General features: G+C 45.2%; 2 protein-coding genes across 2 annotated transcripts; one reads left to right on the forward strand and one right to left on the reverse strand.

The window, feature by feature from the left end:
• Positions 1–10702: 10702 nt before the first annotated feature.
• On the forward strand, positions 10703–16396 carry LOC123146198 (ABC transporter G family member 28). The gene is made up of 14 exons (XM_044565809.1): positions 10703–11543; positions 11648–11724; positions 11868–12149; positions 12383–12446; positions 12520–12666; positions 12833–12867; positions 12988–13061; positions 13168–14030; positions 14109–14405; positions 14500–14973; positions 15057–15205; positions 15311–15600; positions 15720–15841; positions 15939–16396. Exons 1-14 carry the CDS (start codon positions 10975–10977, stop codon positions 16093–16095), a joined length of 3600 nt encoding a protein of 1199 aa, XP_044421744.1. The 5' UTR covers positions 10703–10974; the 3' UTR covers positions 16096–16396.
• Positions 16397–16439: 43 nt separating this feature from the next.
• Positions 16440–18154, reverse strand: LOC123146199 (DNL-type zinc finger protein). Its single transcript, XM_044565810.1, has 2 exons — positions 17951–18154; positions 16440–17250 (listed from the first exon to the last, which is right to left on the reverse strand). The coding sequence occupies exons 1-2, from the start codon at positions 18030–18032 to the stop codon at positions 16757–16759; spliced, it is 576 nt and encodes a 191-aa protein (XP_044421745.1). The 5' UTR covers positions 18033–18154; the 3' UTR covers positions 16440–16756.
• Between the last annotated feature and the right edge of the window lie 8899 nt (positions 18155–27053).

A 27053-nucleotide genomic window follows, 5' to 3' on the forward strand; every position in this document is an offset into this window, starting at 1 on the left:
CTGTTGGGTTGGCACAGATCGAGACTGGGATTTGTCACTCCGTATGACGGAGAGGTATCTCTGGGCCCACTCGGTAATGCATCATCATAATGAGCTCAATGTGACTAAGGCGTTAGTCACGGGATCATGCATTACGGTACGAGTAAAGAGACTTGCCGGTAACGAGATTGAACAAGGTATTGGGATACCGACGATCGAATCTCGGGCAAGTAACATACCGATTGACAAAGGGAATTGAATACGGGATTGATTGAATCCTCGACATCGTGGTTCATCCGATGAGATCATCGTGGAACATGTGGGAGCCAACATGGGTATCCAGATCCCGCTGTTGGTTATTGACCGGAGAGGCGTCTCGGTCATGTCTGCATGTCTCCCGAACCCGTAGGGTCTACACACTTAAGGTTCGGTGACGCTAGGGTTGTAGAGATATGAGTATGCGAAAACCCAAAAGTTGTTCGGAGTCCCGGATGAGATCCCGGACGTCACGAGGAGTTCCGGAATGGTCCGGAGGTGAAGAATTATATATAGGAAGTCAAGTTTCGGCCACCGGGAAGGTTTCGGGGGTCACCGGTATTGTACCGGGACCACCGGAAGGGTCCCGGGGGTCCACCGGGTGGGGCCACCTATCCCGAAGGGCCACCTCTCCCTCTCGCAGAAGCTCGGCGAAGCCCTGCCGAGACCCCGCTACATCCACCACCACGCCGTCGTGCTGCTGGATCTCCATCAACCTCTCCTTCCCCCTTGCTGGATCAAGAAGGAGGAGAACGTCGCTGCTCCGTACGTGTGTTGAACGCGGAGGTGTCGTACGTTCGGCACTCGGTCATCGGTGATTTGGATCACGGCGAGTACGACTCCATCAACCTCGTTCATTGGAATGCTTCCGCTCGCGATCTACAAGGGTATGTAGATGCACTCCTTTCCCCTCGTTGCTAGTATACTCCATAGATGGATCTTGGTGAGCGTAGGAAAATTTTAAAATTATGCTACGATTACCAACAGTGGCATCATGAGCCAGGCCTATGCGTAGTTACTATGCACGATTTGAACACAAAGTAGTTGTGGGCGTTGATGTTGCCAATTCTTCTTGCCGCTACTAGTCTTATCTTGTTTCGGCGGCATTGTGGGATGAAGCGGCCCGGACCGACCTTACACGTACGCTTACGTGAGACAGGTTCCACCGACTGACATGCACTAGTTGCATAAGGTGGCTAGCGGGTGTGTGTCTCTCCCACTTTAGTCGGAACGGATTCGATGAAAAGGGTCCTTATGAAGGGTAAATAGAAATTGGCATATCACGTTGTGGTCATACGTAGGTAAGAAACGTTCTTGCTAGAAACCTACAAGCCACGTAAAAACTTGCAACAACAATTAGAGGACGTCTAACTTGTTTTTGCAGCATGTGCTATGTGATATGATATGGTCAGAAGATGTGATGAATGATATATGTGATGTATGAGATTGATCATATTCTTGTAATAGGAATCACGACTTGCATGTCGATGAGTATGACAACCGGCAGGAGCCATAGGAGTTGTCTTTATTATTTTGTATGACCTGCGTGTCATTGAATAACGCCATGTAAATTACTTTACTTTATTGCTAAACGCGTTAGCCATGTAAGTAGAAGTAATCGTTGGCGTGACAACTTCATGAAGACACAATGATGGAGATCATGATGATGGAGATCATGGTGTCATGCCGGTGACGAAGATGATCATGGTGCCCCGAAGATGGAGATCAAAGGAGCAAAATGATATTGGCCTTATCATGTCACTATTTGATTGCATGTGATGTTTATCATGTTTTGCATCTTATTTGCTTAGAACGACGGTAGTAAATAAGATGATCCCTTATAATAATTTCAAGAAAGTGTTCACCCTAACTGTGCACCGTTGCGAAGGTTCGTTGTTTCGAAGCACCACGTGATGATCGGGTGTGATAGATTCTAACATTCGCATACAACGAGTGTTGACGAGCCTAGCATGTACAGACATGGCCTCGGAACACACGCAATACACTTAGGTTGACTTGACGAGCCTAGCATGTACAGACATGGCCTCGGAACACGGAGGACCAAAAGGTCGAGCATGAGTCGTATAGAAGATACGATCAACATGGAGATGTTCACCGATCTTGACTAGTCCGTCTCACGTGATGATCGAACACGGCCTAGTTAACTCGGATCATGTTTCACTTAGATGACTAGAGGGATGTCCATCTGAGTGGGAGTTCATTGAATAATTTGATTATATGAACTTAATTATCATGAACTTAGTCTAAAATCTTTACAATATGTCTTGTAGATCAAATGGCCCACGTTGTCCTCAACTTCAACGCGTTCCTAGAGAAAACCAAGCTGAAAGATGATGGCAGCAACTATACGGACTGGGTCCGGAACCTGAGGATCATCCTCATAGCAGCCAAGAAAGATTATGTCTTAGAAGCACCGCTAGGTGAAGCACCAATCCCAGAGAACCAAGACGTTATGAACGCTTGGCAATCTCGTGCTGATGATTACTCCCTCGTTCAGTGCGGCATGCTTTACAGCTTAGAACTGGGGCTCCAAAAGCGTTTTGAGAAGCATGGAGCAGATGAGATGTTCGAAGAGCTGAAAATGGTTTTCCAAGCTCATGCCCGGGTCGAGAGATATGAAGTCTCCGACAAGTTCTTCAGCTGTAAAATGGAGGAGAATAGTTCTGTTAGTGAGCACATACTCAGAATGTCTGGGTTACACAACCGCTTGTCTCAGCTGGGAGTTAATCTCCCGGATGACGCGGTCATTGACAGAATCCTTCAGTCGCTTCCACCAAGCTACAAGAGCTTTGTGATGAACTTCAATATGCAGGGGATGGAAAAGACCATTCCAGAGGTATATTCGATGCTGAAATCAGCGGAGGTGGAGATCAGAAAAGAACATCAAGTGTTGATGGTGAATAAAACCACTAAGTTCAAGAAGGGCAAGGGTAAGAAGAACTTCAAGAAGGACAGCAAGGGAGTTGCCGCGCCCGGTAAGCCAGTTACTGGGAAGAAGCCAAGGAATGGACCCAAGCCTGAGACTGGGTGCTTTTATTGCAAGGGAAGTGGTCACTGGAAGCGGAACTGCCCCAAATACTTAGCGGACAAGAAGGCCGACAATACCAAAGGTATATGTGATATACATGTAATTGATGTGTACCTTACCAGTACTCATAGTAGCTCCTGGGTATTTGATACCGGTGCGGTTGCTCATATTTGTAACTCAAAACAGGAACTGCAGAATAAATGGAGATTGGCAAAGGACGAGGTGACGATGCGCGTCGGGAATGGTTCCAAGGTCGATGTGATCGCCGTCGGCACGCTACCTCTGCATCTACCTACGGGATTAGTTTTAAACCTCAATAATTGTTATTTAGTGCCAGCTTTGAGCATGAACATTGTATCTTGATCTCGTTTAATTCGAGATGGCTACTCATTTAAATCCGAGAATAATGGTTGTTCTATTTATATGAGAGATATGTTTTATGGTCATGCCCCGCTGGTCAATGGTTTATTCTTGATGAATCTCGAACGTGATGTTACACATGTTCATAGTGTGAACACCAAAAGATGTAAAGTTGATAACGATAGTCCCACATACTTGTGGCACTGCCGCCTTGGTCACATTGGTGTCAAGCGCATGAAGAAGCTCCATGCAGATGGACTTTTGGAGTCTCTTGATTACGGATCATTTGACACGTGCGAACCATGCCTCATGGGTAAGATGACCAAGACTCCGTTCTCCGGAACAATGGAGCGAGCAACCAACTTATTGGAAATCATACATACCGATGTGTGCGGTCCAATGAGTGTTGAGGCTCGTGGAGGATATCGTTATGTTCTCACTCTCACTGATGATTTAAGTAGATATGGGTATGTCTACCTAATGAAACACAAGTTTGAAACCTTTGAAAAGTTCAAGGAATTTCAGAGTGAGGTTGAGAATCAACGTGACAGAAAAATAAAATTCTTACGATCAGATCGTGGTGGAGAATATTTAAGTCATGAATTTGGTGCGCACTTAAGGAAATGTGGAATCGTTTCACAACTCACGCTGCCTGGAACACCTCAGCGAAACGGTGTGTCCGAACGTCGTAATCGCACTCTATTGGATATGGTGCGATCTATGATGTCTCTTACCGATTTACCGCTCTCATTCTGGGGCTATGCTTTAGAGACTGCCGCATTCACTTTAAATAGGGCTCCGTCGAAATCCGTTGAGACGACACCGTATGAATTATGGTTTGGGAAGAAACCTAAGCTGTCGTTTCTAAAAGTTTGGGGGTGCGATGCTTATGTCAAGAAACTTCAACCTGAAAAGCTCGAACCCAAGTCGGAGAAATGCGTCTTCATAGGATACCCTAAGAAAACTATTGGGTATACCTTCTACCTCAGATCCGAAGGCAAGATCTTTGTTGCCAAGAATGGGTCCTTTCTGGAGAAAGAGTTTCTCTCGAAAGAATTGAGTGGGAGGAAAGTGGAACTTGATGAGGTGATAGTCACCCCTTCCGTACCGGAAAGTAGCGCAGCGCGGGAAGATGTTCCTGTGGTGCCTACACCGACTGGGGAGGAAGTTAATGATGATGATCATGAAGCTTCGGATTAAGTTACTACTGAACTTCGTAGGTCCACAAGGACACGTTCCGCACCAGAGTGGTACGGCAACCCTGTCCTGGAAATCATGTTGTTAGACAACGGTGAACCTTCGAACTATGAAGAAGCGATGGCGGGCCCGGATTCCGACAAATGGCTAGAAGCCATGAAATCCGAGATAGGATCCATGTATGAAAACGAAGTATGGACTTTGACTGACTTGCTCGATGATCGGCGAGCCATAGAAAACAAATGGATCTTTAAGAAGAAGACAGACGTGGATGGTAATGTGACCATCTATAAGGCTCGACTTGTCGCTAAGGGTTATCGACAAGTTCAAGGGGTTGACTACGATGAGACTTTCTCACCCGTAGCGAAGCTGAAGTCCTTCCGAATCATGTTAGCAATTGCCGCATACTATGATTATGAGATATGGCAGATGGACGTCAAAACGGCATTCCTTAACGGCTTCCTTAAGGAAGAATTGTATATGATGCAGCCGGAAGGTTTTGTCGATCCTAAGAATGCTAACAAAGTATGCAAGCTCCAGCGCTCAATCTATGGGTTGGTGCAAGCATCTCGGAGTTGGAACATTCGCTTTGATGAGATGATCAAAGCGTTTGGGTTTACACAGACTTATGGAGAAGCCTGTGTTTACAAGAAAGTGAGTGGGAGCTCTGTAGCATTTCTCATATTATATGTGGATGACATACTATTGATGGGAAATGATATAGAATTCTTGGAAAGTGTAAAGGCCTATTTGAATAAGTGTTTTTCAATGAAGGACCTTGGAGAAGCTGCTTATATATTAGGCATCAAGATCTATAGAGATAGATCAAGACGCCTCATTGGTCTTTCACAGAGTACGTACCTTGACAAGATATTGAAGAAGTTCAATATGGATCAGTCCAAGAAGGGGTTCTTGCCTGTATTGCAAGATGAGTGTCATCCCCTATGCCTCGGCCATAGGGTCTATTATGTATGCCATGCTGTGTACCAGACCTGATGTAAACCTTGCCGTAAGTTTGGTAGGAAGGTACCAAAGTAATCCCGGCATGGAACACTGGACAGCGGTCAAGAATATCCTGAAGTACCTGAAAAGGACTAAGGATATGTTTCTCGTTTATGGAGGTGACGAAGAGCTCGTCGTAAAGGGTTACGTCGACGCTAGCTTCGACACAGATCTGGATGACTCGAAGTCACAAACCGGATACGTGTATATTTTGAATGGAGGAGCAGTAAGCTGGTGCAGTTGCAAGCAATGCGTCGTGGCGGGATCTACATGTGAAGCGGAGTACATGGCAGCCTCGGAGGCAGCACAGGAAGCAGTCTGGATGAAGGAGTTCATTACCGACCTAGGGGTGATTCCCAATGCGTCGGGCCCGATGACTCTCTTCTGTGACAACACTGGAGCTATTGCCCTTGCGAAGGAGCCCAGGTTTCACAGGAAGACCAGGCATATCAAGCGTCGCTTCAACTCCATTCGTGAAAGTGTTCAAAATGGAGACATAGATATTTGTAAAGTACATACGGACCTGAATGTAGCAGATCCGTTGACTAAACCTCTCCCTAGAGCAAAACATGATCAACACCAGGACGCAATGGGTGTTCGATTCATCACAATGTAACTAGATTATTGACTCTAGTGCAAGTGGGAGACTGTTGGAAATATGCCCTAGAGGCAATAATAAATGGTTATTATTATATTTCTTTGTTCATGATAATTGTCTATTGTTCATGCTATAATTGTGTTATCCGGAAATCGTAATACATGTGTGAATACATAGACCACAACGTGTCCCTAGTAAGCCTCTAGTTGACTAGCTCGTTGATCAACAGATAGTCATGGTTTCCTGACTATGGACATTGGATGTCACTGATAACGGGATCACATCATTAGGAGAATGATGTGATGGACAAGACCCAATCCTAAGCATAGCTCAAAGATCGTGTAGTTCGTTTGCTAGAGCTTTTCCAATGTCAAGTATCTTCTCCTTAGACCATGAGATCGTGCAACTCCCGGATACCGTAAGAGTACTTTGGGTGTGCCAAACATCACAACGTAACTGGGTGACTATAAAGGTACACTACGGGTATCTCCGAAAGTGTCTGTTGGGTTGGCACAGATCGAGACTGGGATTTGTCACTCCGTATGACGGAGAGGTATCTCTGGGCCCACTCGGTAATGCATCATCATAATGAGCTCAATGTGACTAAGGCGTTAGTCACGGGATCATGCATTACGGTACGAGTAAAGAGACTTGCCGGTAACGAGATTGAACAAGGTATTGGGATACCGACGATCGAATCTCGGGCAAGTAACATACCGATTGACAAAGGGAATTGAATACGGGATTGATTGAATCCTCGACATCGTGGTTCATCCGATGAGATCATCGTGGAACATGTGGGAGCCAACATGGGTATCCAGATCCCGCTGTTGGTTATTGACCGGAGAGGCATCTCGGTCATGTCTGCATGTCTCCCGAACCCGTAGGGTCTACACACTTAAGGTTCGGTGACGCTAGGGTTGTAGAGATATGAGTATGCGGAAACCCGAAAGTTGTTCGGAGTCCCAGATGAGATCCCGGACGTCACGAGGAGTTCCGGAATGGTCCGGAGGTGAAGAATTATATATAGGAAGTCAAGTTTCGGCCACCGGGAAGGTTTCGGGGGTCACCGGTATTGTACCGGGACCACCGGAAGGGTCCCGGGGGTCCACCGGGTGGGGCCACCTATCCCGGAGGGCCCCATGGGCTGAAGTGGGAAGGGAACCAGCCCTTAGTGGGCTGGGGCGCCCCCCATGGGCCTCCCCCCTGCGCCTAGGGTTGGAAACCCTAGGGTGGGGGGGCGCCCCACTTGCCTTGGGGGGCAAGTCTCCCCCCTGGCCGCCGCCCCCCATCCAGATGGGCTCCTGGCCGGCGCACCCCCTCCCAGGGGGCCTATATAAAGGGGGGGGGAGGGAGGGCAGCAATACAACAGCTTTGGGCGCCTCCCTCCTCCCCTGCAACACCTCTCCCTCTCGCAGAAGCTCGGCGAAGCCCTGCCGAGACCCCGCTACATCCACCACCACGCCGTCGTGCTGCTGGATCTCCATCAACCTCTCCTTCCCCCTTGCTGGATCAAGAAGGAGGAGAACGTCGCTGCTCCGTACGTGTGTTGAACGCGGAGGTGCCGTCCGTTCGGCACTCGGTCATCGGTGATTTGGATCACGGCGAGTACGACTCCATCAACCTCGTTCATTGGAACGCTTCCGCTCGCGATCTACAAGGGTATGTAGATGCACTCCTTTCCCCTCGTTGCTAGTATACTCCATAGATGGATCTTGGTGAGCGTAGGAAAATTTTAAAATTATGCTATGATTACCAACAAGAAATACTAACCTAGCCACAACATAGCGTTTATTATGCTGAAATTTACTGAAATGCTATTGAAGGTAGGTGTTGATTGCTATATGGGTTTCCTCACGGGGATGAAAAACCTGACGGGGATGGGGATGGGAAACTTTTTACCCCCGCAGGCGGGTACGGGGATGGGGATGGGCATGGAAGGAGTATGGGAGTCTAATACCCGCCTAGGTAATCCCCATTGCCAACTTGAGTGCCGGACAACCAGGATGCTTCGGTTGGCCTTGGGGGTCCGTTTGAGTGGCACTTTTTTGTCCGGGATGTCTGCCCATACATTTGGAGGGAGAAGTGGGGGGGGGGAGGGGTGGTCTTCTTATAAGAAGTGCATAGTGTACATACCAAGCCTTTATTGTTTCATCTACGACCTCTGCCCTCTAACCCCTCTCAATTGTCGCCGCTAGTGATCTCTCATCTCCCATGTAAGACTCGTCCCCTACGCATTCACCTCTTTACCCCAGTCATCAGTGCTTTGTGTTGTTCATGAAATCGGGCCGTTTTCCGCCCATGGATTGGAGGTCATTCACCGGCGGTCTTGCACCCTATGGAAATCGTGACGCTCAACCTTCTTCCCCACCAACTTCGTCCCGTGAGGGTCTATCTTTTTTTAAAACACACTACAAAATGCATGTCTCCATCCTTTCGTTCCTTGCCAAGGAGCTCGACAGTAAAACAATGAGGAAGGCTCAAAGTGCGTCAACTACAAGATGTAAGAAGATGTTGCTTTGTGCGATGCTTGCATGAACATCTCTCTTGATGCCATAGTAAGGGATGATCAAATGAAGGACCACTTGTCTTTTTCACTCATTTCCTATTTTCTGAAGCAGTCATTGCTTTTCCTTTTCTAGAACACAAGCATATGTATACACTCACATATTGATATATTTTGGGGGCTAGGAGCCAGAAGATCGAGGACGATGTCGACGGGACGTCTGTGCTGTTTTTGTTGTTTTAAAAAATATATTATGTCCCTGTATTCCTGTACAAATCAGGCAGAAACTTATTCTGCACTGTGTGTGGCTTCATTTCTGATTACAAAAGTATTAACACAAATTTTTTTTGATTATACCAAGAAGGTACAGTTGGTTCAGTTGACTCAATTCTTGACACTATCTGAACACCGACTTCCTGTTTAGAATTCAGAAACTCTCATATGCCCCGAAAGAACTGAACACTTCATAACAAAAGGGTGAAGGGCATAAACACAATACTTAGTATTGCAAATATCCAACTTAGTATTGCTACTGGAGTTGTGTGGTTTCCCAAGGCTACACGTTTTACATCACACATGACAAGCGCCAAAATGTTATGGTAGTGCATTCTCTTCCGGGTTCGATATTCTACTTCCATGCACGAGAAGACAAGTGGAATGGTTACATATAACTACAATGTTTAGTGGTTGTATCTAGTAATCTATTCAACCTTGTAACAATCCTCCTCTCCTCGAATTTTTGGCATTTTAGACCACCTGCATGAGTGAAATGCCAGAAAGTCCACCTCTCAATGCAATGACAAAACTATCGTGACGGCAAGCCTGGCAGGCGACAGGTGTCTCCTGCCGCCACAACCAGTGGTGGCACCCTTTGCATCATAGGATTTGGAGTGATGCAGAACAGAAAACAGAATGAGGTGATGACATGGCACCTGCCGCCATGGGCTATGTCAGCTACCATGTCCCTGGTGTCGCCTATCGGGCCTGCCGGCACGAATATTTGCCAATTGCACTGAGAGGGGGTCCTTTCTGGCATTACACTCGCGCAGGTGGTCTAAAATGCCAAAATTTCTATTTTCTCAAGATCAAAGGATTTTTGTGCGTGGCATTGATGTTAATTACCACCAGCTTCGGGTTCTCTAGAGAGTTCTCAACTTCCATGATTTGATTCGGTGGGGTCCTTCTGCTCGTGCTTCATGGCCTCAGGATTATTTGGGTCTAGTTCGCATGATTTTTACCGTAGGTTGAGTTTTGCATTGGTTCGCATGGTAGGTGAGATTAAAAACATGCTAAGCTACGCCTACAAAACTGGTCATGGTTTGAGCTAAACCATTGTTCAACCAACTATTTGTCTTCCATTCCCCGCAAAGAAAAACCCATCAATTTTTCATGACATCACATTCTCACACAGACACTGGGGGCATCTATGTCCCTTAGCAAGACGATGGAGCACGCATGATTACATCTTTTCAATTGTCTCTTATCTATTTTTGTTTCTTATTTATGTTATTAGGTAAAAAATAATGTATTTTAGAGGTATATGAAAAAAATAATTATGGTTGTGTGCATCGATAGATGCAGAGGCCGGGGATAATAACACGGAAACTTATTTTTAAAATATTTTTTCTATTTCTACTTATTTTCACAAACACTTTTTGTATTGTATAATTGTTCACGCAGCTTCTAAATGTGTTCATGCATGTTGAATAAAATGTTCATGACATTTAAAAAAATGTTCTTCACATTCTAAAAAATATTCGTACCATTTAACAAAAATGTTCACAGTTTTAAAAAATTGTTCATGATATTTTAAAAAACTTGAAAAAATGTAAAAAAAATATGCATATCATTTTTAGAAATGTTCATGACATATAAAAATACATTCATTGCATTTAGGAAAAAAATGTTCATAACACTTAAAAATGTTAATGCAAATGTAAAAAAACAGGTCATATAATTGTTTGAACGTTTATTACATAAAAAAATGTCAATACCATTTAGAAAAATGTTCACATGTTCAAGAAAATGTTCATAAGAACATCAAATTTGTGAGTCTATGTGTGATGCATTTGCACCCTTGGCTCTTATCCCCACACAAATAAGCGACAACTAGCCATGGCTAAGCCAACTATTTATCTCCCGTAACAGCTTTTTTTTAGGGGTCTCATAAAAGCTCGAATTCTCAAACATACACCCGTTGATGAAAAGGCCGAAAGGGCCACTGGAAGGAAGCCAGGTCCAGTTGAGATGAAGGAGGCGCGTGGCCCATGGTCCGTCTGCCCCCTTCCTGGCTTGCTCCTATTTCTGCTCTCCACCACCACCGCCCCGCGAGCTCCTCCTCCTCCCATCCCAGCCAGCCAGCCGAGAGCCCTCCCAATGCCAGCCACCACCAATGCCTACCACCTAGGCCCCAAGGCGCCGACCCTGCAGCTCCACCGAGCGTCCTCCCTCCGCCCCTCCGCCCAACCCATGGCCCGTGTGGCGGGGCAGCAGCTCGCCGCCGCGCTGCTCCTCCTCACCTCGGCCGCCGCCGCGCGCGCCATCGCCATCGGCAGCCCCGCCTACAACGTCGTCCCGCGCCTCTCCCCCTTCGAGGAGCACGCCGCCGTCGTCCCGCGGCTCTCCTTCGAGGAGCACGCCATCGACGACGACTACGGCGGGGACGGGGTCGGGGGCGGCGCCGCCTCCGCCGCCGGGGGCAAGGGCCTCGTCGGCAACCCCGTCGTCGCCGAGATCGTCAACAAGCGCCTCAAGGGCCTCACCGCCACCTTCGCCCGCTCCATCCGCAGCCAGCTCGGCTACTGCATCAAGGACACGTACGTGCATGTCCATTCTCCTTCTCCTTCTCCGTTTTTCCAGTGGGATCGATCGATCGATCCATCTCGTGTGGTGATCTCCGATTCGGATTCCGATTACGCAGGGACTCGGAGTGGGACGCGGCCTTCAACTTCACCAAGGACACCTCCTTCCTCAACAACTGCATGAAGCAGACCAATGGTAAAAAAAGCAGCCACATCCACATTCTTAGGACATTCTGCATGGTAGCATTTTGAACCATTGTGATTTCCTTGTAAATCATTTTCAATTCGATCAACGACGATGCCGCCTTTCAAGATCCAGATCATGCTTCTCTGTGGCAGGTGACCTGCACCAGCGGGTGTGCACGGCGGCGGAGATGAAGTTCTACTTCAACAGCCTGATCGAGAGCGGGGAGGAGACCAGGTGGGAGAAGAGCTACGTCAGGCCCAACAAGAACTGCAACCTCTCCTCCTGGATCGACGGCTGCGAGCCCGGCTGGGCCTGCAGCGCCGGCGAGCAGAAGGTCGACCTCCAGGACGCCAAGGACATCCCCTACCGCGCCGACGACTGCCAGGCCTGCTGCCCCGGCTTCTTCTGCCCCCATGCCCTCACCTGCATGATACGTAAGTTAGCTCTCATCAACGCATGCCAACATCACTGACAAAAAGAACACCACTGTTTTCCAGCAAACTTTTTTCCATTTCTCATTTGCTCAGAAAGAAGCCAAATTGAATATGTTTCAGGATATATGCACTTATGCTAACTCAAATGCAAGCAGAAAGGAAATTTGTATTTAATTTTTTGATTGGAGGAAACTGTTATACTGATTTCTCTCTGTTAATTCTGTCATGTGCAGCTTGCCCTCTTGGAGCATACTGCCCACTGTCCACCCTGAACAAGACTACGGGCATCTGCGACCCGTAAGTCGGCTGCCCTCGCAACTTCTAAATTTCCACAGTTTCATCATAACTTAATGCTGAAGATGCATTTCAGGTACAATTACCAACCGCCTGCTGGGAACCCAAACCACACCTGTGGCAGTGCTGACAACTGGGCAGATGTGATGAGCACCGACGACGTTTTCTGCCCGGCTGGATTCTACTGCCCGAGCACGACCCAGAAGCTCCCTTGTAGTAGTGGGTAATCCTATCTATCTGATGTTTCAAAGTTGTAGTTCCATCACAACCGTTGTTCGTAATCATATACCCTGCGCCGGTGGTATATTTAGTTGGCATGCTCTTCCCGCGGTCGATTGCTCGGGTGTTTATCTGTTCAGATGCTGAGAGAGTCAGGTGTGCTTTTGCAGGTATTACTGCAGGAAGGGGTCGACTTCGCAAACCAGTAAGCTCGACTACTTCTCATTGCAGAGGAGTTGGAATTCATACCCTCCGCAGTCTTCTTGATCCGTGCCCGTCCTGAATGTGGCCTTCTTCTTCTTCTTCTTCTTCTTCTTCCCTGCAGGATGCTACAAGAAGAGCGCATGTCCGCCCAACTCTGTTAATCAGGACATTACGATCTTTGGCATGTTGCTAGTGGTAATGCCACTAAGCGAATCGATATCCTGGTTATTATCCTTTTGGAAGCCGCAGCTGCTTTGGTCGAACTAACACTTGTCTTCTGTTCTTTTCCGCGGCTCCGCAGATTGCCTCTTGTCTAGTCCTTCTGATCATCTACAATTTCTCTGGCCAACTTCTAACCAACCGTGAGAAAAAGCAAGCAAAATCTCGAGAGGCTGCTGCAAGGTATGCCAAAGAGACGGCGCAGGCTCGTGAGAGGTGGAAAACGGCTAGAGATGTCGCCAAGAAGGCTAGCACTGGCCTTCAGTCACAACTGTCTCGCACCTTCTCGCGCAAGCAGAAGCTGGGACAGGCAGGGGGGATGTCATCGAAAGGCCTGCCTGTTGGAACGGATGGGGCTGGAAAAAAGAGCAACCTCCCGGACATGATGAGCTCCCTAGAAGAGAACCCAGACGGGCCCGAAGGATTCCAAATGGAAATAGGAGACAAGGCCGGCAAGAAGATGCCGAAAGGGAAGGAGATGCACAGCCGGAGCCAGATTTTCAAGTATGCATACGGTCAAATCGAGAAGGAAAAGGCAATTCAACAGGAGATGGAGGAGAACGATAACAACATGACTTTGTCTGGTGTGGTAAGCATGGCCAAAGAGCACGAAGTCGGTTCGAGAATGCCGATTGAGGTCGCGTTCAAGGACCTGACTCTGACGCTGACGGGGAGCAAGAAGAAGATCTTGAGGTCCGTGACAGGAAAGCTCATGCCTGGCCGCGTAGCTGCCGTCATGGGCCCATCTGGTGCTGGCAAGACCACATTTCTGAGTGCTGTCGCCGGCAAGGCAACTGGTTGTGACACATCAGGCTTGGTGCTCATCAATGGTAAAGTTGAGCCGATCCGTGCGTACAAGAGGATTATCGGCTTTGTTCCCCAAGATGACATTGTCCATGGCAACCTAACCGTTGAAGAAAATCTCTGGTTCAATGCAAGATGCAGGTATTTTGCCCAAGTAGAGTTAGCCATCTACCTTTTCAGCTAACACAAGTGAACTTACTGTATGTTGTTGAATCTCAGGCTTGCAGCAGACATGTCGAAAGCCGAAAAGGTCCTCGTCGTGGAGAGGGTCATTGAGTCTTTGGGGCTGCAGCCAGTTCGAGATTCTCTGGTCGGGACGGTGGAGCAGCGTGGCATCTCCGGTGGCCAGCGCAAGAGAGTCAACGTCGGTGTAGAAATGGTCATGGAACCTTCGGTGTTGATCTTAGATGAGCCGACTTCAGGTTTGGATAGTGCATCCTCCCTGCTTCTTCTCCGCGCCCTTCGCCGGGAAGCTCTCGAAGGCGTCAACATCTCCATGGTTGTTCATCAGCCTAGGTTTGCTTCCAACCTCAAATGCAGAACGGTATTATATGTTTGCCTCATCGCCTGCAATTCTCCCTGACTAAAACAAAGCCCTTTGCCGTCTCAGCTACACGCTGTACAGAATGTTTGATGACTTGATACTTCTCGCGAAAGGGGGGATGACCGTCTACCACGGTCCAGTAAAGAAGGTGGAAGAATACTTCTCAGGGCTGGGCATTGTCGTGCCGGATCGCGTGAACCCACCCGACTACTACATTGACATCTTGGAGGGCATTGTGAAGCCAAACATGAGCGCGGGCGTAACCGTTAAGGACCTGCCGCTCAGATGGATGCTGCACAACGGCTATGACGTTCCACGGGACATGCTGCGGAGCACCTCCGGGTCTTCGTCCAGAGGAGGCGCAGACCCTTCTTCTCCTGGCGCGGACGCAAGCCCATCCTTTCTATCAGAAATGTGGGCCAATATCAAGGACACCATCATGCAGAAGAAGGATGAGTTTGACTATAACAAGTCAACCTTAGATCTGTCAAACCGCAACACTCCCGGCATCCTTAGGCAGTACAGGTACTTCCTGGGAAGGTAAGGTCTCTCTCATCTGTGTATTGAAGATCTCATTTCCTGGGGAATTCATCTCCACTTCATCTCGGTGTTTATGTCTTCAGGGTTGGCAAGCAGAGGCTCCGGGAAGCAAGGATACTGGCTGTCGACTACCTGATACTCTGCCTTGCTGGGATATGCCTGGGGACGCTGGCCAAAGTGAGCGACGAAACGTTTGGAGCGCTTGGGTACACTTACACTGTCATCGCCGTCTGTAAGTCTGGCCTGCCTTCTCTTCCTCTTGAGCGAGCCCTGAATCTGCATATCTAGCTGACCAGTTCTCGAGGTTCACTCATGCCAAGCTGCGTTCATGACGCAGCCCTGCTTTGCAAAATCGGAGCCCTAAGATCGTTCGCCCTGGACAAGATATACTACTGGAGGGAAAGGGCCTCGGGGATGAGCTCACTGGCCTACTTCATGGCCAAGGACACCATCGACCACTTCAACACCATCGTCAAGCCCATCGTCTACCTCTCCATGTTCTACTTCTTCAACAACCCCAGGTCGTCCATCTGGGAGAACTATGTCGTCCTCGTTGCGCTTGTGTACTGCGTCACGGGCATCGGCTACACCTTCGCCATCTTCTTCCAGCCAGGCTCCGCACAACTGGTACTGAAACATGCTGTCATTCCTCAATTGTATTTTGATGACCATGAAATCAAAAGAAGCTCTTGACACTCCCTTGTAGATTGCTCATCATTGCTCATGATACATGCTTTTGATTGCAGTGGTCTGCACTGCTCCCAGTCGTTCTCACCTTGATAGCAACTCAGCAGAAGGACACTATCATAGCTGATCTTTGCTACACAAAGTGGGCTCTGGAGGCGTTCGTGATCGCCAATGCTCACAAGTGCGTATGCCTCCCATCAAATTCCTCCCTGACATAAATGAGCTCGCAAGTAAAATTGTCTCTGACCAAACACCCGATTGCTCGTTCGTGGTTGCAGCTACACCGGGGTGTGGTTGATAACACGGTGCGGCTCTCTGCAAAGTAACGGCTACGACATCAGCAACAGGAGTCTCTGTTTATGGGTCCTCGTGGCCAACGGGGTGATCTTCCGCTGCGTAGCCTTCTTCTGCATGGTAGTCTTCCAGAAGCACTGACCCCTCTGTCGATAGATCCGTTCATCGATTCTTTCTTTCTCTGCGTAACAGAAAAATGTACAATTGTTAGAGCTTTCTGTCTTTCACAGCATGCATGAGGTGTAGATAAGAACAGATTTACCTTTTTCTTGTTGTGGAGATGTAAAGAGCAGGATGTTGAGTAGCAGCAGGCAGCTGGTCAGGAATGCCCTAATTTTTATGTAGAGGCGTTATCCATTTCAGATTAGCTGATGATGATAGCACATGTCAGAGGAACTTGTCCTTCAGTCAGTGTAACATTTCAAGTGCAAATGTCTAATTATTTCTGGCTGTACTGTACTACATGGTCAGGATTTGTAGCTCTATTCAGCGGCAACCATTCATCATCATACTTGCACATAAAAAAAATGACACAATATTCCAGTTAAACTAGAGGTTCAGAAGGTCACATCTCAATATCTTTGTTCTATCGACCGGAAACATGATTGGGCAAGAAAGGATAAAGCACAAAATACTAGAGTGTGGGTAGTCCACTACAGGAAATTCACTTCACTATTGCAGCCACTTGAGAAGCCTTGAGAAGCCTTGAAACTGAGCGAATAATTCGCAAAGTTTCGTTAAGGAGGTGACAGTTTTATAGCTGCTGCTGGACTAGAAGGCCAAGATATTACAGCAGTAAGGGCTAATTTTCACCAGAAGGTTCCTTGGATTTGACCTGAGACCCGGCCAAGTCCTCCAGGGTGAAGCTGAGAGTATCCGTGTCGCCTTTCTTCACGTCCTGCCCCTGCTCCGCCAGGAAGTCCTCGATGCTCCCCGGCTGGCCAAACCAGCCGAGCCTGTCTGCCATCAGGTGCAGGTTGTTGCAGCCCCCGCAGCGGGCGACCACCACCCCGTTGTCGTACGAGTCCCGGCTGGCCATCTTCACGGACCTCGTCTCGCAGACCTTGCACGTGAAGATCATTGCCATGTCGTGCCTCGGAGAGATCTTCAGGCTCGACGCGTCTCTGACCTTGAAGCTCGACTCCGCTGCTGCAGGGACCGAAGCTGGCGGCGGCGGGGTGTCGGTCTTGTGGTCCTCCGGGTCATGGCGACGCTCAGTCGACGCGTTGCTGCTCGCTTCAATGATCGTCTGGAGGGACCTCAAGCCTGCGGTCGCGGTCGAAGGGAAGAAAATTCCTGCAATGACAAGAGTATCCGGTTGGCCGTTAGCTCACTCGCGTCGCAGAAGTAAAAACATGTGACACACACATGATAAAATGAAATTTAAGAAAGAATGCTTCAGCTTATAGCCAGTCTTTGCAGGAACTGTGAATTTCCCCATGGAGAAAACATGCTTCAGCTTCAGTTGGCTATTAGCTCAGTTGTGTTGCATAAGTGCAAACAGCTGAGATGCATACATACATATGATGAAACGATGAACGCTTGAGCTATTTATTTGCCAATCTTGCAGCAACTAAGAATTCATTCTCCACAGAGAAACATGAACTGAGTGAGACTATGAGTATGATTGTCGGCCGCCTGCGTTTACAGCATCCTGAGCCATCAATCATTCTAACACAGCGTCAAGAAAAGAAAACATGGCCTGTCCTAATTAGATTAAATTTGTACACACAGTGCTGGAATCATACACAAGGATTTCAACTCCCACCGGCGCCCACAACCCACACGACCTAGATAAATCCCAATCGAATCAAATCCCGCGACAGAAGCATTCACGGCGGGGGCTCACAGCATCAAATCAGAAAAACACCTACAGTACAATCCCAGCCACCGGGACGCCGGGAGCTGCGGTATCCTGGCCAATCGATCCGAGGACAAGCGCGCGGATTTAAGCGGCAAGGACCAAGAAGGGGGAGGGGAGGAAGCCGGGGCTCACCGCGGGAAGAGGGGGCGGACGGCTGGGACAGGGCCGCGATGATGCGGCGGCCCGCCAGCGGCAGAAACCGGCCGGCGGCCATGGCGTGTCGGCCGGCGACGGAGGGGGAGGGAGCGCGTCTTCTTCTTCTTGCTGGCGAAGAAAGAAAGAGGCGAGCGGAGCAGAGCAGACAGACAGGGGAGGCAGCCTCTCTGCTCGGCTCTTCTTACCGTGCCCCCGGGGCGCATATGGGCCTCGCGAAGCTTCTTACGTCCGGATCTCCATATGGGCCCAACGAAGCCGAAGGCGGGGACTCTCGACAGGACCTATATGGGCCTCATAATTTTTTTATAACGTTTTATTACTATTTTTCACTTTCGTTTATACTTCCAAATATTCTAAATAAATATATTAAAAAACACTTTACATAAAACATTTGAAAAACAATCTTAATCAACCATATGAAAAATGTTAAATGTGTATAGAGTTGTTTTCAAATGTACACGAAGATGCATGCAAAAGCTATACAATGTGTGTGAAAAGTTGATCATGTAAAAAAATGGTTAATCAAGCATTCAATTTTTTTAAATGTGTATATAGAGAAAATGTTTCTCATATATACGAAAAATTTATACAAAAAATATACAATATGTGTGGAAAGTTGATCATATATTTTAAATGTTAATAAAGAATTTGAAAAAAGCTAAACAACTATTTGAAAAATGTTAACCAAGCATTTGGAAATTTTTCAGTGTGTATAGAGAAATGTTGACCATGTATTTAGAAAAGTTAATCTTTTATTATATTAAAAAATTGTTATACTTGTACTTCAACAAAATAACACGCATTTTTTCAATATATATAGAAAAAAATGTTGACCACGTATTATAGAAATTTTAGTATTGAATTTAAAAAAAATATTAATCAAGCTTTAGAAAAACTGTTGACCATGTATTAAAAATGCTAACATTGTATTTGAAACATGTTAATCAAGCATTTGAAAATGTTTAAAATGTGTGTAGAAAAAATGTTGACCATGTATTTAATTTTTTGATTTTCTATTTGGAAAATGTTAATCAAGCATTTGAAAAATGTTAAGAATGCGTACTGAAAAAATGTTGGCCATGTATTAAAAAATGTTAAATTTGTATTTGAAAAGTGTTAAACGTCTATTAGAAAAAATTGCTTGATGTATACGAAAAATGTAGAATGAAAACCAAAATAAAGAGAGAGAAACGAAGAAAAAACAATGAAAACTAACAAATAAACAAAGAAAACTAAGAAAGAAAGAAAAGAAACAGGAAAAAACCTAATAAAAATGAATAAAACCATAAAAACCTGGTTAAAACCAAGAACGAAACGAAGAAAACCAAAGAACAAAAACCAAAAAGGAAAAGCAAAGAGAAAACAGTAAAATCTGAGAAAGAAAAAAGAAAACAGTGAAGAAAACAAATACAGTAACTCTACAACATACACAGACTCTATGTGGAGTGATTGGTGTGCGCAGACAGTGAGTGAGTTGGTACAGTAAGTTGTTGTGCGTTATGGATGTTGAAGATTGAGATTATTGGTGTGGACGGTGTGTGGTCGTGTGGTTTGGTTGTGTCTTCGGTTGTGTGGGTGTGTGTGTGGCATGTTGATGTGGAGTTGGAGAGGGTATTTTTGGTGTAGAGTGTGTTTGTGCTGTTATGTTGGTGGGTGACGCTTGGTGATTAGAGGAAAAAAGCGCTCGCGGAACGGTCAAGGAATAAAAATTTAATAACTAATGGAGATGGTGCAGTCACAAGTAAATACAAGGCCATCACCGCAGGTGTCAGAGGCACACTTGATAAGTTCCCAAAGATATGTTGAAATGCAGAGAAAGTTCCAAAAGGCTCTTTAGAAGAGTGTTTGGAGTATTAAGATATGAATAAATATATTTGAGAAAACGAGCTCTCCTGAAGCAAACAAGAACAATATGGACATAAATTTGAAGAAGGAACCCTAGATTATAGAAGATTCGAGACTTGGATGTTTCTAAGATTCTGGATGTAGAATAATTCATCGGGAATAGAAATATCTAGCCAAGATTAATTTACGAGAATTCCATAGTAAATTTGTCATCATCGAAGAGATTCTAGAGTTGGATGTTTCATAACTTCGTCTATGATCTTCATGGGTTGGAAGTATCTAGAAACCATTACTCTAGATAATCTAGATTAAATATGTTATTTATTGAATGTTTGTCCCTTTTTATCAATAAGGTTGAAACAATTCCCACCCATTCTCTAACATATTGAAATTATAACTATTGAATAGTTTGTATATTGTGGATTTAATAGGTTTTCAAATCAGAGCACAATTTTGTTAATTCTCAACTACATGAGAATTTCCTAGTGCGCAATAAACATCCAGAACCATTGATCCGATCTTGTGATCCATGAAAAAATTACACTTTATTGAGTTCTACGAATAAATATTACTAAGTTCTTTTTGGTACAAGAACAGAAAAATGTTACAACATGGTGAACATTTATTAGGATCAAATTTGGCTTACAAAAATGAGCTTCTGGGTCGACAAATAGTACATTTTATTTGAGCCTAATGAACAAAATTTCATAACATGCCGATCATTTTTTTTAATATTTGGTTAAATTGTTTTGTTGTAAAATTGACAGATAAATAATATTGTACCAATGATCAATGTCAGAGAAAGACAAAGATGCATACAAATAGTATATTAATCGCGATACACTCAATGGTAGCTAGATATATTTAATGCGCCAGTAGTAACACAAGTTCGACAGAGAGAATTTTTTCTTTATTTTGCTTTAAACTGGTATGTCTAGGATAATGTTAACATCTTTATTAAAAGTCTGTTGGAGTCGTTGAATATCCCATGATCCTAATACTGGGTCAATTAACACTGAAACTTTTGTGATGATGTTGTTGCCTTGCTGCGATGTTACACTCCTGGATGTTCTCCTGGGTAACCAAGGTCTGACCATATATTAATCGTGCTTTCATCCCCTATTCTTCATATAATTCTATTTTTTTTTTAGCATTTGGACTCCCTTTAGAATGCTTCTCCAGCAGTATGAGATGCCTTTTCTTGGTTATGCTTGTAACACATGTTGGTTTGGGAAGTATTTGGCTACCATAATTTATCGCACAAGTTTGATGGGTTTTGTAATATTCTTCACGCTTTCTTTCCCAACATGACCCGGTTAAAGGAGTATAGGTCTCTGAACCCCAATCATCAATTCTTTTTCGGTTTTGTTAATATGTCCTATCCAACCTAGTGAACTTTATTTACTTTGTCCATTTGGTTGCACCAAAACCTTCCAATCATTGAACTGATATCACCACAGAGGGGTTTGGTGAGGTCAAAGCATGCCATTGCATAAACGGGGATCACTTGCGCTACAACCTAATTTTTCTTTCCAACCTTGTATTTTTCTCCATATTTTCTCCTTGATATATTCAAACACTTTGGATTTTGATTTACCAATGTAACATGGTAAGCCCAAATATTTTTCCAGAGAAACCTTGAATGACAATGTTCAGTTGATCCATCAGCTCCTCCTTGCACTTCCTCTTCGTATTTTTGTTGAAAGGGATGGCTGATTTTATTTGTTAATAACTTGCCATGAACATGCTGCATAAACATTCAGAATTTGATTCAATTCCCGTGCACTGTTGGCATTTGCTTCCAGTAGGAGCAACGAGCAAAAAGAAGGTGGCTTATGCTTGGTGCCGTATTGCATATTTTAATTCCTTTCAGTTTTGTTACAACCACCCCCTTTATACAACATACAAGATTACTCTCCCAATAAAACAACCAATAGTTTTTCGGCACCCGCGGCGACCCAAAGCCTCGCCTTCACCTTGATGATGTTTAGCATGATTGGCGGTGGAGCACTTTTATGGCGAAAAACCCTAGCATTTCTCTCACTACAAATTCTCCAAGTGACAAGCATCATAAGGGAGGCCTATTTGTGGAGCTTATTGTGCCAGCCCGTTTAACCCACCATTATTATCCATGGAGTTGTCCAAGTGCCAATAGGAGATATTGATGCTCTCGAGATCTACAAACAAAGATACTTTAATAAAACAAGAAGCTACACATGCCTTGATTAAATTAACTCTTGTTGCAGATGTCTGATTTGTGAGCCAAGACTGCTGAGTATACGCCCCCAATGCAGTGCTTTGCAGGCTGAAGGATCGGATGCATCAAATTACAACTCCATGGTGTCAAAATAGGAGCATGTGCAGCAAAACCAGGGCAGGGATTTACAGATACAAGACGGTGTCTTCTGATTACAAAATTTTGTTCTTACATATAGCTCACTCATAGCAACAAACCGATGGTTCCGGGGATCGATCTTTCACTTCATGTAGCACGGCGTTGCATCCATACGATGAAGTCCAGAACCCAGTGCATGGACATGTAGCAAATGACTACCACAAACATGACGATGTTGTAGACCCCTCCCCTGGGGCTGACCCAGGTGCCGGTGATGTAGCTAGTGCCCAAGGTCACGAAGCAGAGGCCGACAAGGGCTAAGAAGAAACGGTTCTTCAGGACTACCGTCTCCTTGTTGTACACGTTCTTGGCGAGCATGCCGATGATCATCAGGGACGTGAAGAAAGCGGTGGTGTTGCTGTAGTAGAAGACCAAGTACATGCGGGGGAACTTATCGCGCATGATCGAGGTGCCGGCGATGTGCCTGTTTGCCCTGTCGTCGGCGTCCCAGAAGCCGCCGGGCGGGGCGAGCCCTGCGGTAAAGGTGACGGTAGCGACCAGTGACGTGAGGAGCAGCAGCCAGGCCCGGAAATCCTGCTGGTTCTTCTTTTCGGAAATGGAGTTGGCGGGCACCAGATTCGGATGGAGGCCGTCCACGGCTACCGCTGCAAGCCGGCCGTCGCTGGAGGGGATGAACAGCACCGGCATGCCGTTGGCTCCTTTTATTGCCTTGAGCAAATCATCAACCGACATGTGTGGGCGTTGATTGTCAATGGTGATCATCTCTTGTGGCTGAGACTGCGACGAATCTCCTGACGAGATGGCCACTGTGTTTGCTTTGTCCCCTTCTGACATGTTCCCTGTAACGACAAACAACACCCAGCTCCATCATATGGCAATTATAATTACAATTAAGTCTACAAGGTTTCGGGTGTATCTACTGATACATCCGTATGTAGACAAATATAAGACGAGAATTTTGGGATGGAGAAAGTAGTACATTGGATCAATTCTATTTTAAAGTGTCTTAATTGATTAGATCAAAGATGATTGGTGTGTTTTATATTGGTGTATAGAAAAGCTACCATAGTAAAGGCATATCGCAATAAGAGCTAAATGATTGTGGTCTTAGTTTCCTACTTATATCATACTCGTACTACACCCGAGTTTACAAAAAACAAAAAAAAAAATCAATATCAAACTTGATAAAAAAAATCTGAAATTTTGCGACATGGAACATGATAAAATGTTTTTGGTTGCTGCAAAATTGCATCCACAAATAACATTCAAGAAGCTCTCGACAAAAAAGGCAAAATCGTGTACTAAAAAATGCAGAAAACATTGACCTGTGATTTTGTTATTTTTGGTGAGAGCTCTTCGAACGTTACTTGTGGATGAAAGTTTGCATGTCTCTAAAACATTTGTTCATGTTTGATATCACAACAAATCAGAATTGGTTGATCACGTTTGATACATGTTTTGTCAGTTTTTTTTTAAAATTCGGGACACCTTTCCGTTATATCACTATGCGAACTATTTCTCTGCAAAAAGAACCTCTACAAGAGTTGGGTCTTTTGACTCCTGGGATCCATTTCTAAACGTAAAAGAAATATATTTAGATGTTCTAAATTCATTTTTAAAGCCACCACATTTACATGCAGAATGTTCTCTACAACTTGTGGGCGTCATACAAAAAAATTTGTAGATCTATAGTAGAAATAGTGCATATATTATTTATCATAGATCACATATTTGTCTTTTTATGTATCCATGAAATAAACACACGCTCCCATATTCTAACAAGCACATAATGAGCATCTGCACACGCGCCAAAATAAATTCAGAATTTTTTATAATAACTCAAAAATGCTTTTCAGATTTTTCTTTCTTCTTCTTCTAAAACAAGCTTCCATGGAGCCTGGCCGGGGCCATATGCGTATTCCGAGAACTACATGAACTATAGATTACGAGTCTTCACAACTGCTTTTTTAAACTATAGGCTATGATTATTGTGAAAAGAAAAGGGTGCTTGCTAGCAGCGACGGGCGAATCCTTATTCCTTACTTGTACAAATCAAGCCAGATCGTTAGCTCGATCATCTATTGAGAATTTGATGCCTTTTTGAGAGAACCCCCGGCCGGCTTCTATGGCTCATTGATTTAGTCTTCTGGTTGCTTACGAATAAAATATGCAACTTTGTGTAATTTCATAACAATCGACGCACTCAACCTATTTATAAGTTGGGATCCATTCCGCAAATGATGATAGAATCATTTAGAGAGAGAGAGAGAGAGAGAGAGAGAGAGAGAGAGGGAGGGAGAGAGAGAGAGATCGCCTGCGTACCTCCTGGAGTGTGAAGTTGGTGAAGAGATGAGAACGTAACTCAAAGGGGCTACCTAACTAGCTAGCAGCTCAACAGGAGAGGGGTTAGTGCAATACATGTAGGATTGTAGAAGGCAATGAACGACCCGAATACGCTATCTCGCTATAGTTTACTCCACCCATTAGCGTACGGTCTCAAACAACTATAATAAGTTAACCCAAAGTTGTTTATCCGTGCATGAGGTGGCTCTAGACAGCATTAGCAAAGCTAATTAAATCGGTGTGCGTGGCCTCTAACTATTCGCATGAGGGCCTAAAGACTTGACCATTAAGTTATCAACATATCTATCTACCATGTCACACTGATTTAAAACTCTATGCAAGAAACTTCTACGGTACCCTCGAGTGGATCCAAAGACATGTGTCAATCCATACTGGTGGTTACTAGATCCCGTTTCTTGCGTCGGGTGACTATCATGGGTTTCAAAGCTAGGTATGGCAAATGTGTTGGCACATGTCCTTTTCTCTTACTGCTGGTGACTTGTAAAAGAGGGTACAATTTTTTTTCTAGGATATATTAGGAAGAGAGCTTGCAACGAAAACTTTAAGGGGCGCGACCTCATGGAGGTATGGGCTTTGAGAAGGTGTGTGTTCGCACTTATCACCTATTAAAAGTAACTACTAAAAAACATCCATCGTGAATATTAGTTTTGGAAATTATTTGGAGATAAAGCACCCTGAGTCCCTGACCCTGCTCTACTTGCCATGATTGAATTTTGGCACGTGTAGCGAAGGATGAAACCTGCTGTCTTCTTCTCCTTGAGATTCAGCTCCGCATCTAGTGAGGAGTTGGAGGAGATAGGAATACCTACATATTTGGTTTAACGCCTTTTGATTCAAAGTATCTTTTGAGGAATTTTGAAGGATCTTGTTCATTTGGAAATTTTTCCTAACCAACTTGTGTGGTTTTGTGCTACATCATGTGTGGGCTGCTGAGGCTCCTGGTGGAGTGCCACATAGTCGTGATTGATGTCGAAACCAATGATCCCATCTTGCTCGAGAAACTCTTCAGTGCGGTGCCATAGACACATATGTTGTATCTGCCAGCGTCGCAGACGTATGTGGCTTCGGAGGTAGCCGAGTTGGTAAACATGTTCTAAGTGGCGGCCAAGCCGTTTGGGTTACACATAATAAGGGATGCTACCCGCTCATGGATATCAAGACCCCTAAAAAAATGTGTGTTTATTTACCTACACGCGTTTGGCTTCCACATAAGAAGGCTGCTCAACGTGACAAGTAAGTTGTGGCTACAAATTATACAAGCATAGCTGGACAAAAATGGCCTGGTATGTTTACTAAGAAAATAAATCGGACCATCTTTTTCCAAATGACACAACAATACAGTGAAGATATCCAGATGACATCCTGAATCTATCTTTTTTCTATGATTTATCTGTAGCTAATCATGCTAGCAGCCAGCATACATGCATGCACGCCTTTTGACTAACTCATATGCGACCACCAATGCATAGGTTCAGCTCACAAAAATAATTTGACATTGACACAAGGAATCAAATTACAACTTCATATGTATCAAAATAGGAGTTACAAGGAAATGTGTAGCAAAATGTAAAAATGTAAAAGTGCATACCATTAATTGCCAATACAACACAGTCGTCGATCATTATTTGCTAGACATGATTAAGTTTGCAGGCAGCAGTCATGCAGGTTGGTGTGAGGATATCTCCTTTCTTACCAGTATAGATATCACAAACCCGAGCTATAACCCAAATTATCGACATGTAGCAAATGACAGCTACAAACCCAGAAATGGTGTAAATCCCTAGAGTGAGGTCAACCCATGTGCCGGTGATGTAGCTACCGCACAAGCTCAAAAAAGAAATCGCTACGAGTGTTAAGAAAAAACGATTCTTGATTTTGATGTTTTTGGCAAGCAATCCAATGACCGCCAATGATGCGAAGAAGGCAATCGTGTTGCTGCACTGAAACAGCAGGTACCTTGTGGGAAATTTGTTGCGCATAACTGAGGTACCAGCGATGTATGTGTTTGCCATGTCGTCTTCAGACCAGAAACCACCAGGTGGGCTGAGGCCCGCGGTGAAGGTGATGGTGGCAGCCAATGATGAGAGAAGCAATAACCAGTTACGAAAATCCTTCTGCTCCTTTTGGGTGGACATACTGCGACTGCGATTGGCTTCTTTCATCGTCTTCACCAGCTCATCAATTGACTTCTGCAGACTATGACTGTCAGCAGTGATGATCTCTTGCAACTGTTGTTGCGATGGATCTTCAACTCCATTGTGTCCTAAGACTATCTCCAGTTCGTTTGCTCTGTCCGCTTCTTTGAAAGACATGTTCTCTGCGATAAACATCAACCTTTTATAATTTTTTGCGAGGAATACACAAACATTAGATGTATTTAAAACTCTGGTTTTCTTCTGTAAAAGCATGTTAGGGATTATGGTGACCCTTCCTATTAGCCTAATTAGCGGATGACTGAGAAGTGTATATCTCATCTTTGGCATATTATACACCGACGGATAATGGCAAGAATGT

Source organism: Triticum aestivum, chromosome 6D, assembly GCF_018294505.1.
Source record: "Triticum aestivum cultivar Chinese Spring chromosome 6D, IWGSC CS RefSeq v2.1, whole genome shotgun sequence".
Lineage (NCBI taxonomy): Eukaryota > Viridiplantae > Streptophyta > Magnoliopsida > Poales > Poaceae > Triticum > Triticum aestivum.